At 49.8% G+C, this 16,783-nt stretch overlaps 1 protein-coding gene across 14 annotated transcripts in view; it reads right to left on the reverse strand.

Moving 5' to 3' along the window:
* VASH2 (vasohibin 2) overlaps window positions 1-16,776 on the reverse strand; it is a 41,524-nt gene extending 24,748 nt beyond the window's left edge. For 13 of the 14 annotated variants that reach the window (XR_001881472.1, XR_001881467.1, XR_001881469.1 and 10 more), the window contains exons 1-4: window positions 16,460-16,776; window positions 7,176-7,264; window positions 1,665-1,721; window positions 1,113-1,187 (exon numbers count right to left, since the gene is read on the reverse strand). Coding sequence is in view for 4 of the 14 variants with exons in the window: in XM_017851929.1 (XP_017707418.1) it covers window positions 1,113-1,187; window positions 1,665-1,721; window positions 7,176-7,264; window positions 16,460-16,735 (497 nt within the window). In the remaining 10 variants the exon portion in view is untranslated. The remainder of the gene's footprint in view (window positions 1-1,112; window positions 1,188-1,664; window positions 1,722-7,175; window positions 7,265-16,459) is intronic. The other variant, XM_017851931.1, reaches the window with a different exon arrangement.
* Window positions 16,777-16,783: the final 7 nt, after the last annotated feature.

Genomic DNA, 16,783 nt, shown 5'->3' on the forward strand with positions numbered 1-16,783 from the left:
CCTCTGCTTCAGAGTTTTCATCTGGGTTGCCCATTGCCTTTTGGAAAATAGTCATTTTTGAGCACAGCGCTCAAGGACCTAACTGATCTTGCCTGGGACCATCTCTCAAGCTCCTGTCTTGCAGTGTTTCCTTTTCCACTGTCCCTTCCAGCATCCATCCCATAGGACTTCAGAGCGTCTTTGCTTTTCTATCTGATCGTGTTCAATTGCCATCACCACCAAGATGTTGATGCCATCACAATTTCTCTGCACCATATTCCTCTCAGGCTGAAGAGCCAGGAGTCTGGTGAAAAATGGAACAGAAAGTGTGAGAGAAGCTAGACCCTTGTTTTAGCTGGAGGTTCTGTCAGGTCAGGATACACCAGCACTGCTTGGTCTCCTCCACACGCCACTCTTAGAATTTTTCCTGACAGGCCAGGCGCGATGGCTCCTGCCTGTAATCTCAACACTTTGGGAGGCTGAGGTGGGCAGATCGCTTGAGCTCAGCAGTTTGAGAACAACCTGCTGGTGAAACATGGTGAAACCCCATCTCTACCAAAAATACAAAAATACAAAAATATTAGCCAGGCATGGTGGCATGTGCCTGTAGTCCCAGCTACTCAGGAGGCTGAGGTGAGAAGGTCACTTGAGCCTGGGAGGCGGAGGTTGCAGCGAGCTGAGATCACATCACTGAATTTTCAAAGACTTTTCCCTGGAGATGGGTTTGGATACTAGCACTCTTGGCTCTGATTGCACTTCCCCTTGACTGTCTTTCCTGCTGCAATGTCATATTAATGCAGAGAACAGTCACATACGCACTCTCTGTAGTCGCTCCAAGTTAGAATTCTCCTTGTGATTAGTGAGTATTAGTGAGTCTGCAAGGTCACTGGCCTGAGAGCTGGCCCTGATGGAGGCTGCAGCTCACAGGTGAGACTCATATTGGTCCAAGAAGCCAAGCATTGATTTGGTTCACTTCTCCATGGTGGAAGTTAAAGAGAGGAACCAGAGGAGTCTGACACTTTCCTCAAAGGAGATAATCATCTCTGTGGATTTACAATGTTAAAGGCACAACCAGCCCCATTGTGAAGCCACCATTTATGCAATAAACTAAGCATACATAACTTAAAGGATACATGCCCAGGATGACAGCTTCAAGGCATTTGATAGGCAAGGACTCTCGGGTCATTTCTTTTGCTGTTTCCATTAACCTGCAGGATAGAGCACAGCAGAGGATCTCAGAACCTATTTAATTACACACTCGGGTCAGTCCGTCAATCCATCAGCATGCCTATCCCCACACCAGGAACCACGCAGGAGCACAGAGGGAAAAGGGAGAAGTCGCCTCATAGGAAGGCACCAAAGCACAAGAGTTAATTCCTGGAGTTAGTGCCAGTATTCCATAGCACCCTCCCAATGCCCCAGGACAGAGGGCATTACAACAGAACAAATAAAGGGAGTCTCATGAGGCAGAGTTTACAAGCCTCCTCCATCCTGGGAGTTAGAATTCACCACTGAGCTCAGTCCTCAGTCCCACCTCCAACCTGGCCTTGGGGCACCCTCCACCTCCACCCCTTACAGACTAGGATACCTGAGCCCTGGGCTACGGGAATAGAGGTTGGGAGAGGAAGATGGCAGCTTGAGGGTAGGAGAGAGGTCATCTGGCCCATAGATCATGCACCACTTACCCACTCAGCGGTCTCATTTTCCTAATTTCAAAGAACTGGGTCCCTGTGTGATTATATCTGTGTAAAGTATGTAAAGGGAAAGTGACAGAAAACTCCAAAGGTCCCAGTAATGTGGCAGAGAAAGCTATGCATTCTGATTTCTCAATGAGATGAGGATGTGAGGGCTTTTCAGAAGTCACCAGCACCCGGAAGGTAGCCAGTAGCCTCTAACTCTTCACTATCTTGCCCTGGAAATCTAATTTCTAACTTGGGCTTCAAAGTACCACAGACCTTTTTTTTTGAGACGGAGTCTCGCTGTCACCCAGGCTGGAGTGCAGTGGCCGGATCTCAGCTCACTGCAAGCTCCGCCTCCCAGGTTCACGCCATTCTCCTGCCTCAGCCTCCCGAGTAGCTGGGACTACAGGCGCCCGCCACCACGCCCGGCTAGTTTTTTGTATTTTTAGTAGAGACGGGGTTTCACCGTGTTAGCCAGGATGGTCTCGATCTCCTGACCTCGTGATCCGCCCGTCTTGGCCTCCCAAAGTGCTGGGATTACAGGCTTGAGCCACCGCGTCCAGCCTACCACAGACCTTTATAATAGCTCTTTTCAATCTGCTCTGTATTCTGGGTAGTTGAATATTTGTCTTAATTCACCTACTAGACTACAAGCTCTTCGAGAGTTGGCACTATTCTTTTTTTAAAAATCAATTTTTTTTAAGACATGAGCTTTCTGTGTTGCCTAGGCTTGTCTTGAACTCCTGGGCTCAAGTGATTTTCCTGCCTCAACCTCCCAAGTAGCAGGTATACACCACCATACCTAGCTAGAACTGTTCTTTCATTATCTTTATATCACTCATAAAACCTGGCAGAAGGCCAGGCACAGTGGCATATGCCTGTAATCCCAACACTTTAGGAGGCTGAGGTGAGTGGGTCACCTGAGGTCAGGAGTTCGACACCAGCCTGGCCAACATGGCGAAATCCAGTCTCTACTAAAAATACAAAAATTAGCCAGGTGTAATGGCATGGGCCTGTAATCCCAGCTACTCAGGAGGCTGAGGCAGGAGAATCACTTGAACCCAAGAGGCGGAGGTTATGGTGAGCCGAGATCGCACCACTGCATGTCAGCCTGGGCAACAGAGTGAGACTCTGTCTCAAAAAAAAAAAAAAAAAAAAAAAAAAAAACTGGCAGAAGACCCAACATAACATGCAAGTTAACAATATTACTAATGAATGAGGAATACAGATGGATGGATCGAATATATGAGATTGGATGGAAAGATGGATGGATGAATGAGTGGATGGATGGAATGGAAGGGCAGATGGATGGTGGAAGCAAGGATGAAAGGGTGGTTGATAGCAATAGGGCTTTTTTCTGTAGTGCACAGGCTGCTATAGCAGAGGCTTAGCTGTGGCGATGTCACTTTTTTTGCAATGGCCTGTGCTGGCCTTGGCCATTGATTAGCTAAAATCTGAGAAGCTGCACACATTATTGAACTATCATGGGGGGGGATTTAGCTGACTACCGCAGAAGGTCTCAGGAACTGACCAGCTTGCACCAAGTTGTTCTGAAGGAGATGAAGCAGTTTCGCCGATGCCTGTGGGCTCTCTGAGGGCTGGAGTTTCTTATTTTTCTGAGTCTAGTGAGAAGTTGGCTTGTAGGTTTTGCTCTCTGCCTCGAACAAAGAGCTATAGGAATAAGTGCACACGTGGGAAGGTGCTAAATGAGCCCTGAACTTCGCATGCCCAGAGGCTGCTGCAGGTCAGGTGGAGTGTGGGAGAGTCAATGGGTTGGCCCCACAGTGACAAGGGTGCCCAGAGAACACTTCGTCACTCCTTTTTGAAAAGGGCGGGATTCCTCTCCTGGCACAGCTGGTGCTTGTTACTTCAGACAAGGCACAACATAACCCCTGAAGAGACTCGGTATAAGAAGTTTTGGGGCCGGGCGTGGTGGTCAAGCCTGTAATCCGCAGCCACTTTGGGAGGCCGAGAACGGGCGGATCAGAGGTCAGGAAGATCGAGACCATCCTGGCTAACACTGGAAACCCCGTCTCTACAAAAAATACAAAAACTAGCAGGGCTGAGGTGGCGGGCGCCTGTAGTCCAGCTACTCGGGAGGCCCTGAGGCAGGAGATGCAAAACCTCGGGAGGCGGCCAAGCTTGCAGTGAGCTTGAGATCCGGCCACTGCACTCCAGCTGCTCCAGCCTGGGCCGACAGAGCGAGACTCCGTCTCAAAAAAAAAAAAAAAAAAAAAAAAGAAGATTTTGGGCACCAGCCCTGGAGAGTCTGACTTCAGGCCATGGTTCATAACCCCAGATGCTACTCAGAGTCACCTCACCTTAGATGACTGAGCAGGAAGCTCCAGGGTGAGGGGCTGGGGGGCCTCTGAAGATCACCAGTTTGAGGGTTACTGACCTGGGCCGTAAGAACAACAACTAACCTTACAGGCTTGCCCAGTTTTTAAAGCATACAACATACAAGATCCTAGAGGTAAAAGACAAAAATGAAGGGCTAAATATTCTCATTGTGAAGCGATTTCTTTACCTCACCAAAAATTTATACAAGCAATGAGGTTCCTGGTACATAAAGTAGAATTCAGTTGGCAAAAATTCACTTCTATGCCCAACTTTCCTCTGCTCACATATCTAATGTATACATCTAGTGTATCAAGTGAGACAAGCATATAGTAAAATAACTTTTAAAAGTGTACCTGAACGTCTTCTTTTGGTTCCTTAATTATTGAGCCCCTGAAAGTGGGCTGGGGAGAAGTCTGCTCTAAACATGCCCTGAGGGGGAGATACTCACTGAGCCTGAATTTGCTGTTAGAAGGCTTCTCCCCCAATCCAGCAGAGCTCATGTGGCACCTCTCTCTCCAGAACCCCATGCAACGCCAGCACTCCTGTTGGTTGCTGCTCTGAGGATGTCCAAGGGGAAAGCGGGATTTGTCCTTTCCTATCCCCACTGCCAGCTGAGCACATCCACAGTCAGGACTGACGCCAACCAGTCCCCATATCCTGGCACCTGTCACTGCGTCCAGGACAAAGCAGTAGGGAGTCCCAAGGAACTAAATAAAAGTCAGGTCAGCAGGTAGAAGAGTGGGTGCCCTGCCTTCCTCGTGCAGTGGCCCCAGTGGGCAGGGGACCGGAAGCAGGTCCCCAACCTGCTGGTGCTTCCCTTCTCTGGCCCTCTCTGTAGTCAGTGATGCTGTTGGTCATTGACCTTTGCAGTCATAATGGGTCAGAGAAGAGAAAAATGGAAAAGCAGATCCTTCAGGGCAACCATGAAAAGGTGGCAGAGAATGTGCTGACAGGTTTACAGCAGTGTGAGCAAATGATATGTAAAGCACATGCATATTTGCCCCTATCAATGCATTCCCAGTTAGGCTAATTCACTTAACTCTCAGCCAGATGATCCTTGTGAAGACCATGTCCTAGATAGAAGAGGGAAGCCTTAGGCCAGGTGCGGTGGCTCACGCCTGTAATCCCAACACTTTAGGAGGCTGAAGTGGGCAGATCACAAGGTCAGGAGATCGAGACCATCTTGGCTAACATGGTGAAACCCCATCTCTACTAAAAATACAAAAAATTAGCCGGGCGTGGCGGTGGGCACCTGTGGTCTCAGCTACTCGGGAGGCTGAGGCAGGAGAATGGCGTGAACCTGGGAGGTGGAGCTTGCAGTGAGCTGAGATTACATCAGCCCGGGTGACAGAGCGAGACTCCGTCTCAAAAAAAAAAAAAGAAAGGAAAAAGAAATGGGGAACCTTAAAGCCTATAATCAGTTAACTTTAAGTTAAAAAAATAAAAGAGGTGAGAGGCATTCTAATTGCTGTCACCTTCTAGAATAGTCTATGAGGAGTCAGTCACATCCAGAAAGGGCCAGCTCTTGGGTCCAAGTCTGCTCTGGCAGGAGTTGGTGCCTCGGGACCACGTGGAACTCCCCATGTGGGTCCCAGGGTGGGCATCAGCACAAACACCAGACAGCCTTCCAAGGGCCAGGGCCGCCAGCCTCACTCCCGGAGACTGGCACTACCTGCTCCTCCTAATATTGCCTTAGGATTTACTGGGAAGATGCCGGTTGGGGAGCTGATGATCCGTGAAGTGAAAACAGAGAAGCCAATCAAGTCATCTCCCGACCCAAATGAGCAGAAACTGGTGTTTTCCGATCTAGTAATACCAAGCCCTATGGGCAGGGGTGGGTGCTAGTGTTTGGTGCCTGCAGGGAAGACACAAAAATCCACCCGGAAGATTTTTGCCATAACATAGAATGGACGGGCTTTTCTGGGACACGTGGGGCATGTGTGCAGTGTCCCCTGAAATCCCTTCTGCCTCAGGGCTGGGTATGGACAGACAAACAGGAAGCCGGTCAATGTGCCCGGGACCTTGTAGAACAGGCTATGTTTTATACATTTACGGAGGAAGGATAGCGGTCCACAGAAGCTTGACCTCCTGGACTGTGTGCTGGGGTCCAGCTTCCCATCTGACTCCTCTCTCTATAAACTACCAGAAGGGGCAGGTGGACCATCCACTCCTGCCCCTCTGTCCCTACAGTGTTGCTCCCGGGAGTCCTCAGAACTGATCTAATCCTGACTACAAACAACCTGCGGACGCGGAGGAGAAAGGGTCCAAACCGGCTGGTCTGAACTCGGACTGAACCCAGTGAGTTTCTTAGGTCTTCCTCAAGCTGGGGAGTCTGGGGAGAGGGCCCCCAATCACAGAAGCCCAACCATTCATGTAGAACTGGGCAGGTCACCAGCCTGGGTCACCTGGGGAAACAAAGGCAGCACCAGGTGGGCCTCTTGTAGATCATGAGCAGTTAGGGATGAGGGCAAAACAGAGAAAAAGAAAAGGAATGGAAGAGTAGGAGGGAAGAAGGCAATAGACAGTGAAGGGCTGGGTGCGGTGGCTCACGCCTGTAATCCCAGCACTTTGGGAGGCCAAGGCGTGTGGATCATTTGAGGTAAGTTTGAGACCAGCCTGACCAACATGGAGAAACTCTGTCTCTACTAAAAATACAAAAATTAGTCAGGTGTGGTGGCAGACGCCTGTAATCCCAGCTACTTGGGAGGCTGAGGCAGGAGAATCGCTTGCACCCAGGAGGTGGAGGTTGCAGTGAGAGCCGAGAGTGCGCCAACACACTCCATCCTGGGTGACAGAGCGAGTCTTCATCTAAAAAAGAAAGACACTGAAGGAGAACAGGAGGAGGGGAACAAAGATGACCAAGAGGAAGGAAGTGGAGAAAGAGGAGAAGATAGAAGGAAGAGAGGTGCTCAGGGGAAAAAGGGAAAGGACAGGGAAGAGAAGGGAGAAAGAGAAGCCAGAGGGGCTAAGGTGGACCAGCCTGCTTCATTGGGTCACTGCAATTACATCCTCCATGCACACTCTTTCTAGACTCCCACCTGGGGCATCTCTCCATGCCTGGCCTCACCAACCTTAGAGAGCTTTTGATGACCAGCTGGGGACAGATTTGCCACCATGCTTGCGATCACCATGCCTGTCTCCTGGCTGGGTGTGCTCAGACCTTGGTTGGAAGGATACTGTAGGGTCTTCATGTAATTCTGGATCGCCTGGAGCCAGTCTGGGATCGTCATCGAGAGCCTGTAGTTTGGGACCTGGGGTATTGAAGGCTGCAGAGAAATAGAGAAGAGGAAGTGTTTATTAAGGAGGCGCTCTGGGGCCCAGCTTCTGGGGACAGGCAGCGGGCTGAAGCCACCAGAGAGAGAGGTGCTCCTGAGAGCCAATGGCAGCATGGTCGCCCTGGCGTGGTCACCTGATTGAGCAGTGCCTCCTCCATGAGGTCTCCCGGGAACAGTGAGTCCCTCATTGACGCTCTCCCTCTCTGAGTTCCCTCTGAGTCATAGTGGTTCTCTATGGCCCTCGGTGCTGTGTGAATACAGCTTTCTTCCCTGCAGGAGCCTAACGCCTCCCTGAGGCAAAGGACCATGTTCTATCGTGTCCCCCCGCCGAGCCTGGCCCACAACGGGCATGAAAGCACTCCATCAGTGATTGCATAACACCTTTTGCTGCGTGGCCAGTGGTGATCCACTACAAGTGCTCTACTGCAGGGCAACATTTACACAGAATATAAAGTGAATGGATGCCGGGCGCCGTGGCTCACGCCTGTAATTCCAGCACTACAGAGGCCAACGCAGGTGGATCACATGAGTCCAGGAGTTTGAGACCACCCTGGCCAACATGGTGAAGCCCCATCTCTAAAATTTAAATAAATAAATAAATAAATAAATAAAGTGAATGGTGCCCTAGAAAATTGCAACATGGCACCAAGAGTGCCACATCTCAATACCACCCTCCCTGCAACGCCCAGTGTGTCCCTTTCCCTGAGTCCTACCCCAGATGGATTAGGGAAGATCCCTCTTCTTGCCTTGACTCTCCCCAGGCAAGTGCAGCTCCTCTGACTCATGAGTCATCTTACCACTTTACCCCTCACAGCAGCTCAATCAACACATTCACCTCCTAGTCTGCCCCTCAGTCAACACTCCCTGAATGTCTACAACATAGCAGACGAAGTCCTGATCCCTGCCAGGAAGAGAAAGAACCAAAGGCAGGCAAGGACTGGAAAGGGGGAAGCAGCCCTATCCTGAAGGCCAAGAGCAAGAACGGACAGGGACGTCCAGTCAAGTCACTGCTGAAAAGCCAGGCACAGTTTGGGGTTTTCTTGGTTGGTTTTATTTTTTGCTTTATTTCCCCTATATGTCTCTCGGTCTTCTGACCTCTGTCTTCCTGAGGTCCTTGGTGACAGAGAATCTCAGCCCACGTGGGTGGGGCTCCAGCAATGCTGCTGCTGGGAAGGAGAAAGGAGGCTCCTTCAGGCCAAGCCACTTAAGGAGACGCAGAAAGGGCCTGAGGACGGGTGACGCCCACCCTCAGAGCAAACAGGGCAAGGGCGGCCCTGGGGATTTGGTGCTCCGCTGATGGAAGGGGACTCCGCTGGGGAGATGTGGGGATGGCCCTGGGCAGCCAGGCCAGGCAGCAGAGCCAGACACTGCCTAAGGCTGTTCAGGGCTCTCTCCCTGGCTCTCCAGACACCAGCCCCAGTGTGAGGCTGAGGGCACGCTGTCTCCTGCCTGGCATCAGGCTCTTTCCATACTTCCACCCCTCTGGCTGCACTTACTGCAAATACTCCTTGACATTCCTTTCCTCTCACTGCCTCAGTTCTCTCTTGGCTTTGAAATGTCCTACTTCACAGCAACTGCCTCGTCAGCTGGAAGAAAACTCATCAGAATCACACTGCCTGCATTACAGCCAAGGTATTATGTGTGTGTGCGTGAATGTGCGTGTGTGTGTCCATTCAGGCACAGCTATTCTGCAAGCTCCGTTTTGTGTATGACATGTCAACCCAAATCAATCACATTTCTGTCTGGGAGTGTCATTTCGGGGGCAAAACATTGAATATTTGTTCCCATCACACACACACACAGACACACACACACACACACACAAAGCAAGTCAAAATGTAAAATGTATCCTGTGTGTTTGCCCTAACATACACTAGAAAGTGTTTTATGTAAAAAATGTGCCAGAGATTGCACAAGGTGAGGAGAGAAGGGGAGACGCGAACAAATATGTCTTTAGCACCTCCTATGTTTCAAGCTTTAGGCCCTGTATGAACGGGAGAGAAAGCCCAGGAGCAGAGGCAGAGAGGAGGGGAATTCTAGTTTATGAAGACATATGCAGGTTGGGTGCAGTGGCTGATGCCTGTAATCCCAGTACTTTGGGAGGCCAAGGTGGGTGGATCGCTTGAGCCCAGAAGTTCGAGACCAGCCTGGGCAACATGGCAAGACCCCATCACTAAAAAAAAAAAAAAATTAGCCGAGCATGGTGGTGCAAGCCTGTAGTTTCAGCTACTCAGCAGGCTGAGGTAGGAATATGGCTTGAGCCCAGCAGGTCGAGGCTGTAGTGAGCCATAAATGAGCCACCATACTCCAGCTTGGGTGACAGAGCAAGACCCTGTCTCAAAACAAAAGACTCAAACATTTCTGCACAGAAAAACACAGTCTGAACCTCTTTAATAGAAAAGCTGGTAAGTGTGGGAAAACGCCCTGAAGAATCACCAGCCACCTAAGAGATCCCCAGAGAGGTGTCCCTAGGCCAGAGCCTTGCTGGAGCCAGTAAGACTTGGCTCAAGAGTCTGCTGAAGGACTGACCACCAAATTATTTCAACCCCCCTCAAGCCCAACAGAGCCCACAAGAGCTGGATGGCAGGGTGGGAGCCGACGGCAGCTGGTCCTCAGAATAGCAACCCAATGGCGCCCAAGGGCTTTTAAAAACAGCTGCATGGTTACCTCAGCCTGACTGTGAGCAGAGTGCAGGAGCTGAGGCTACACTTCCTGCCCATTGGGAGGACAAATGTATACATTCCCCAAGTCCCAGCTGGGGGCAGGGCTGTGGTGGGGAGGTGCAGAGACCACAGACGGAATGATGTCACAGGCTACAGCTCACTTGGATGTCTGGGAGAGATGGCTGGGCTCACCCTGGAGGGTCCACTTCCAACCAGCGCCTCAGGCTGCCAACATTCCCACTGGCCATGGACTGTAAACCAGGTGGGCTTCCTGGAGTGTCATTAGGAGACACACACAACCAGGTCCAAAGCCCTGCTCTGCCACCTACTAGCTGGGGGCCCTGGTCAAGCTGCATGACCTCTCTAAGCCTCTGTTTTCTTCCTGATAAAATAGGAATAGTATCACCTACTTCCAACCTTCCAAGCTGGTTGTAAGCATTACATGACCTAATGCAAAAGTACGCAGCTTGGGACTTGGCCTATGGTGCTCATTAAGTGTAAGCTGTGTTGGCCAGGCCCTGTGGCTCACGCCTTTGGGAGGCCATGGTGAGTGGATCACTTGAGGTCGGGAGTTTGAGACCAGCCTGGCCAACAGGGCAAAACCCCGTCTCTACTAAAAATACAAAAATCAGCTGGGCGTCGTGGTGGGCGCCTATAATCCCAGCTACTCAGGAGGCTGAGGCAGGAGAATTGCTTAAACCTGGGAGGCGGAGGTTGCAGTGATTGAACCACTGCACTCTGGCCTGGGTGTCAGAGCAACACTCCATCTCAAAAAAAAAGGTGTAAGCTGTGTTATTATTCATCACCAATATATTGTCAGTGGTCTAGGCTGGGGAAACCTGAATGATCCATACTTTTCTGGAACTGGAAAACAGAATCAGCAGCAGCAGAGTCCCTGGACACTCAACTTGGGAGCTTCACATCATGAAGATACCTTCCCACCTTAATGGAGGGGATGAAAACGTTCACTACTCCCTGGGGATGCACTGATGACAATGAGTTAATATCCTTAATTCATTATGAGTTCATGCAAAGTGACAAGAAAACTCTTTAGGCCTCAGTGAAAATAAAAATGGCCCCCAAAGGTAGAAGCAACCCGTGTCCATTGACAGGTGAATGAATAAACAAAATGTGGCATCCCACGGAATACACGATGGTATACAATGGAACATTATTCAGCCTTTAAAAGGAAAGACGTTTTGACACATGCTATCACATGGATGAAACCTGATAACATTTTGCTAAATGAAATAAGCCAATCACAAAAGGACAAATATTGAATAATTCCTCTTACATAAGGTTCCTAGAGTAGTCAAAGTCATAGAGACGCAAAGTGGAATGGTGGTTGCCAGCGGCTGGGGAGAGAGGGAAATGGAAAGTCAGTGTTGAATGGGTACAAGGTTTCAGTTAGGAAGATGAAAAACGTCTGGAGATGGATGGTGGTGACGGCTACACAACAATGTGAAGGTACTCAGTGCCACAGAGTTGTACACTTAAAAATGGTAAATTACATGATATATCTCTCTCTCCACAATTTTAAGAGCCATGAAAAGACAATTCACAAAACAAGAAAAGCAAATAGTAACCAAATATTTGAAGAAATTGTTTAAGTGCTCTAATAATATAAGAAACGCAAATTAAAAGCCACTGCAAAATGTCATTTTCCACCTCTCCAATTAGCAAAAACACACTGAAATGCAGATACCCAATGCTGGGTAAGGATACTCTCCTACAGGACCGAGGCAAACATAAATTGGTACAAGCTTTTTAGGAAAAGCCCAGGGCACATCCCTTTTTTCTGTTCGTGACTGGGGCCCGCAGAGTCCCTTCTCATGCTATTTTCCTGCCAGATTTCATCAATTGCTGTACTATCTGAAACTCCAGCTTTGATTTTCTGTGCCCTTCCCCTCAAGGGTCTCACCACCTGCTGCCTACATTAGCCCCACAGCCATGGCCAGGCTGATGAAGGCAGAATCTAGAGGAAACAGATAGAAACCAACCTCTTCACACAGGCACTATGCCTGTTTTCTAGGGGTGGAGGCCCCAGAAAACTTGGGGGCTAGGGGGCACAAGGAGGGAGTGGAGTGGACAGAAAGATGGTGTTCAAGAGAAAGAATAATGAAACAAACCACAGGCAAAGCTCTTGTGAGGAGCCTCTCTTCCACTCTGTTCTTGTCAAGCACAACTGACCTGTCGGAAGAATGCAAGGGAAGTGATACCGACCGGCACAGTTGTGTAACTGACATTGCTGTGTGGGAGAGAAGGGAAAGACCAGGAAAGGAGCCAGGGAGGCAGTAAGAACCCTAGGCACTAGGAATCTTTAACAAGAGCAAGGAGAATTCAAAACCTTTTGTCATCTCTACTCTGAAAACAGGCACCAGGCAGAAGAATCTTCTCTGGCAGCTTGGGAAGAGAAGCACAAAACAGCACCCGCGAGCCCAGGATGAGCCCCAGGCTCCTGCAACAGAGGCAGCCAGGAATCTGTGAGTGACTGGGACGGAGGTGCAGGACAGACAGACAGACAGACAGAAGGTTCTCAATCCAGGACTGGGGAGGGAAGGAGCTGCCCGCAAGAGCTGGCAGCGGGCAGGGACGGCCCTTGACTGCAGCCAGGTCTCTAGTACCAAACACGCCCGTGTCTTCACTCAGGTGAAACTCAGTCCTCTAAATGTGAATTATTTTCCAACTGGGAATCAACACGAGAATAAGGCACAAGAAGTGGGGTCTGCAAGAAACTGCTGTTTCTTGCTGAATCCATCCTGGTTTTCTGCTCCAAGGAGAGTCTAGCTCCAGGCTGTTAAGAAAGAGGAGGATCGTCCTAGAATTTTCCTAGAATGTCCACTGTTTTTTTCGGGGCTGGCCACTCTCTCTGAGCCTCGCTTCCCATCTGCTATTATCCTCCAACTGACTCTTGCTGTTTCCTTAAAGTCTCTCTGAAAAAATCATGCCTCTGACCTGGTCAATTGCTATCTTCAGACCCAACAACCACCAGGGGAGAGGCCTGGAGTCAAAAATTTAGAAGGAGGATCTCAAAGCAGGGGAATCCCTGCAAGGAGGGGACATCTGGACCCTTCAGGCAGAAGTTACCATGGCTGCTAAGGGAATGTCCTGCAGTCAAAGGAAGTGTCATTTAGTCCTCCATGCAGGTCCTTGAAAACCTCCCCCATCCACTTCTTTTGCTTCTTAGTCTATATTCAATGGCCAAAAATGATTAATCCCCGTGAAGCCCGCCAAGCTTTTACCACTGCTGCCACCCTACCACCCTTCTTCTGTACAAATTCCTCAGTAAGATATTGATTTGGTTGATGGAGAAAAGGACTCGGCCCCAGAGGAAAGAGTCTGCCAAGCTGAGCACAGGAGCAATCCTCTAATCCGAGAGGAGTAGCCCCTGGAAAAGGGAGCTTTTGAGGTTCTTCCCATGTTAAGGCCTAGGCAGGGGTCAGGGCTTGGGGAATGTCAGGGCCAGGGGAGATACCATGATAGGACTGGGGATAGAGAACCAACCATTAAGATGCAATGTGAGAGAAATGTTAAGTTCTTTATATTGAGGGCCAAAAAGCTGACTGTCCACATTTGGGCTGGGGATTCCTGGTTTGGAAGCAGTTTTCACGTGACCTTTTAGTTACTATGAAAAGTACAATATGATATGGCCACTGTATAAAAAAGGGAAGACTGGCCGGGCGCGGTGGCTCACACCTGTACTTTGGGAGGCTGAGGTGGGCAGATCATGAGGTCATGAGTTTAAGACCAGCCAGACCAATATGGTGAAACCCCGTCTTACTAAAAATACAAAAAATAGCGGGGTGTGGTGGCACATGCCTGTAATCCCAGCTACTCAGGAGGCTGAGGCAGGAGAATTGCTTGAACCCGGGAGGCGGAGTTTGCAGTGAAGCAAGATCACGCCACTGCACTCCAGCCTGGGCGACAGAGCAAGACTCCATCTCAAAAAAAAGGGAACACTTTCTTAAGAACACAGCATTCAGCTACAATAATGGAAAAATCAGGTACAGGTCTCAGGAAGTAGCAGTCTGTGTTCTAAACTGCTCAGACATGATTTAGAATACTGTGTTTCATATGTGCTTGCAAATGACTAATGACAAACTAGGAATTGTCTCGGAAGGAGGAGGGTGAGTTGGTCTGGGAATCATGACACATTAGAAAGGGCAAAAGACCAGGCGCGGTGGCTCATGCCTGTAATCCCACTACGTTGGGAAGCCAGTGCAGGAGAATCGCTTGAGCCTAGAAGTTTGAGACCAGTCTGGGAAACACAGTGAGACCTTGTCTCTACAAAAAAAATTTTTTTAAGTTAGCCAGGTTGAGTGGTATGTGTCTGTAGTCCCAGCTACAATCAGGAGGCTGAGGTGGGAGGATTGCTTGAACCTGAGAGGTTGAGGCTGCAGTGAGCCATGATCACACACTGCACTCCAGCCTGGGTGACAGAGGAAGGCCTTGTCTCCAAAAAAAGAAAAAAGAAAAGGGCAAAAGGAGCTATCTGTGGACAAAGAAGGCTAAAGGAAGAAGCAGAAGCAGAATGATAGAAAAAGTCACAGTCCTGAGGGCTCATAGTCCAGCAGACCTCTAGCATCACACAGATCAGCATTAGCGACCTGGAGACTCAGGGGTCATAACATCATGAGATTTTAGAGTTGGAAAGAACTTACAAAGTCTGCTCTATTCCCATTTTATAGATGAGAAAACTAAGGGCAGAGATTTTAGTGAATGACCTCACTTAAGTGAGGCACAAGGGCTGGATGTCATACAACCAAGACTAGGATTGATGTTTACTCCAAGTCCCTTCCACCCAAAGAGCACTCTCTCATAACATTCAAGGGTGCTGTGAGTAGCAAAGGAAGTTGCCAACGCTCTGCCCTGATTCCAAAGGCAACACGATAATCAGTGATGAAATGTGATTTGGGGGTGGGAGGGTGCTGCGAGGAGGATTTATGGTTGGTCTAAGAGCTTCCTAACAGTCAACTCTGGCCAGGCCTGAGATCAGCTGCCTGGGAAGCAGCAAGCTCCCCATTCCCAAGAGGTCTTCCAAAAGAGGAGGGGATTCTGTTGAGAGGTGGGAGACTGGTCTCTACAAATAGGAAAATTCCATGATTCCCACATAGAGAATGCACCCTCCCACCCGCCCCATACATGGTTGGGGAAGGATGAAAGCATAATTAGAGGCAGGGTTGGTGCTGGTGCTACTAAGGAAGGCAGCATGGGACAGTAGGAACAGGTGTGTTTTTCCTCGTGGTCACTTTTCTTCCAAGTTTAAGGGCTCTCGGCTCCTCACTGGAGGAAAAATTCTCAAGTCAGAACTGCAAACCAGGAACAAGGTTGTTCTCATGTTCAAGAACTCAGCAGGGGTACTTATGGTTGACACTAAAGCAGGCAAGATTCTAGCTGGGCACAATGAAGATCTCCTTGACCAGCAGAGTAACAGAACACTGTAACTGACTGCAGCAGTAAGTTTAGAGGCTCTGTCACTTCCCCAAGGACACACACAGCTTTCTGGCCTGCAGGCTCAGATGCTCAGCTGTCACCAGGCTAGGGACTCAACCAGATGGCCTTCCGGGTCTCAAGTCTGGCATTCCTAGACCTGCCCAGGAATCTTCTCAGCCGTACCAGCGTCCCCAGGGTCCAGGGGAAACCATCCATCACGCTATAACCCCGAGGCTCGGCAGCATTTCTCCCCAGTTTGCATTTTGATGTTTCATATAATGTATCTACTCCCACCAGGGGACATCTCCCTCCCTCGGTAACGATATCCTTAGCCACCAAACCCAAATGGCTCACTGGCTTCTCTCCAAGGCAAAAAGAGAGTTTCACTCCTCAGCCTCTTTTTCTATCCAGTGAGACTAATTCATCATGTGTACTGGAAAGTCCCTTTTAAGTCTCAGCCAAAAGTCTTTCTTTTTTCTTGGAGCCCAAATAAGCTGGGAAGAGAGAGAGAGAGAGAGTTCACTGTTTTGCAAGTTTCAGAGGTGAAAGTCACTGTCATAAAAGAAAAAGAAAAGAAAAAAAAATTGGCAAAAAGTCTGGAAATGATTCACACTGAGAAGTCTGGTTGATTTCAAATTCATTCACAGCTTAATAAATCATTTGCTGGGGGAAGAGGGGAGCAGAGGAGGAGCAAGACACTCCAAAGAGAACAAGCAGAGTGGGATCCCTGAGGTCTACGCATTCTTTGGCATCGCTGGTACCTGCTGGCTCTAGCTTTTGCTGAAGGAGGATGTATGTGGGGGTGAGTAAATAATAGAGTTTGGCTGGACGTTCAAAGACACCTTGGCACAATCCAATTACATAGTCCCAGGATAGCAAGCCCACTACCTCTCCCTTCCCCATTTCTTAGGCTTCCAATCTAAACATCTCAATTAGAAAAGGGCTGGCAGGGAGGAATGGGGAGAGGAAGGGAGTTTGTAGCAGGACCAGGAAAATGGAGATTGCCTCTATTTGCTATGTACAGGCTGAAACGGTCCCCTCTTTGCCTACCTACCCCCAGCCCCCCAACCCCGCCCTGGAAGCCACTGACCTTTGCCAAGAAGGCGGCGTTCCTGATGGCGCCCACCATTTCTCCCCCCTTAGGGTGCACCTTGGCCACGTGCATCCACATGCGCTCCCAGGTGTGGCTGTCGATGGGGAAGCCGCTCTTGTTAACGTGGAACAGCACCCCGCCGTCTTTGTCCTCCTCTTCTGAGCCCCCGCTGGTGGCGAGGCTCACGGGCCGCGCGTGGCTGCTCCGGGACCGGGTGCCTTTGGCGCCTTTGGGGTGGGGGCAGCGGTGGGTGTCGGCCGCGGAGCCGGTCATGGTGGGGCCTGGGCGGGGAGCCAGGTACTGGGGCGCGCGGCGGCGGCG

The sequence above is a fragment of the Rhinopithecus bieti genome, unplaced genomic scaffold (assembly GCF_001698545.2).
Source record: "Rhinopithecus bieti isolate Rb0 unplaced genomic scaffold, ASM169854v2 scaffold_34876, whole genome shotgun sequence".
Taxonomy (NCBI): Eukaryota; Metazoa; Chordata; class Mammalia; order Primates; family Cercopithecidae; genus Rhinopithecus; species Rhinopithecus bieti.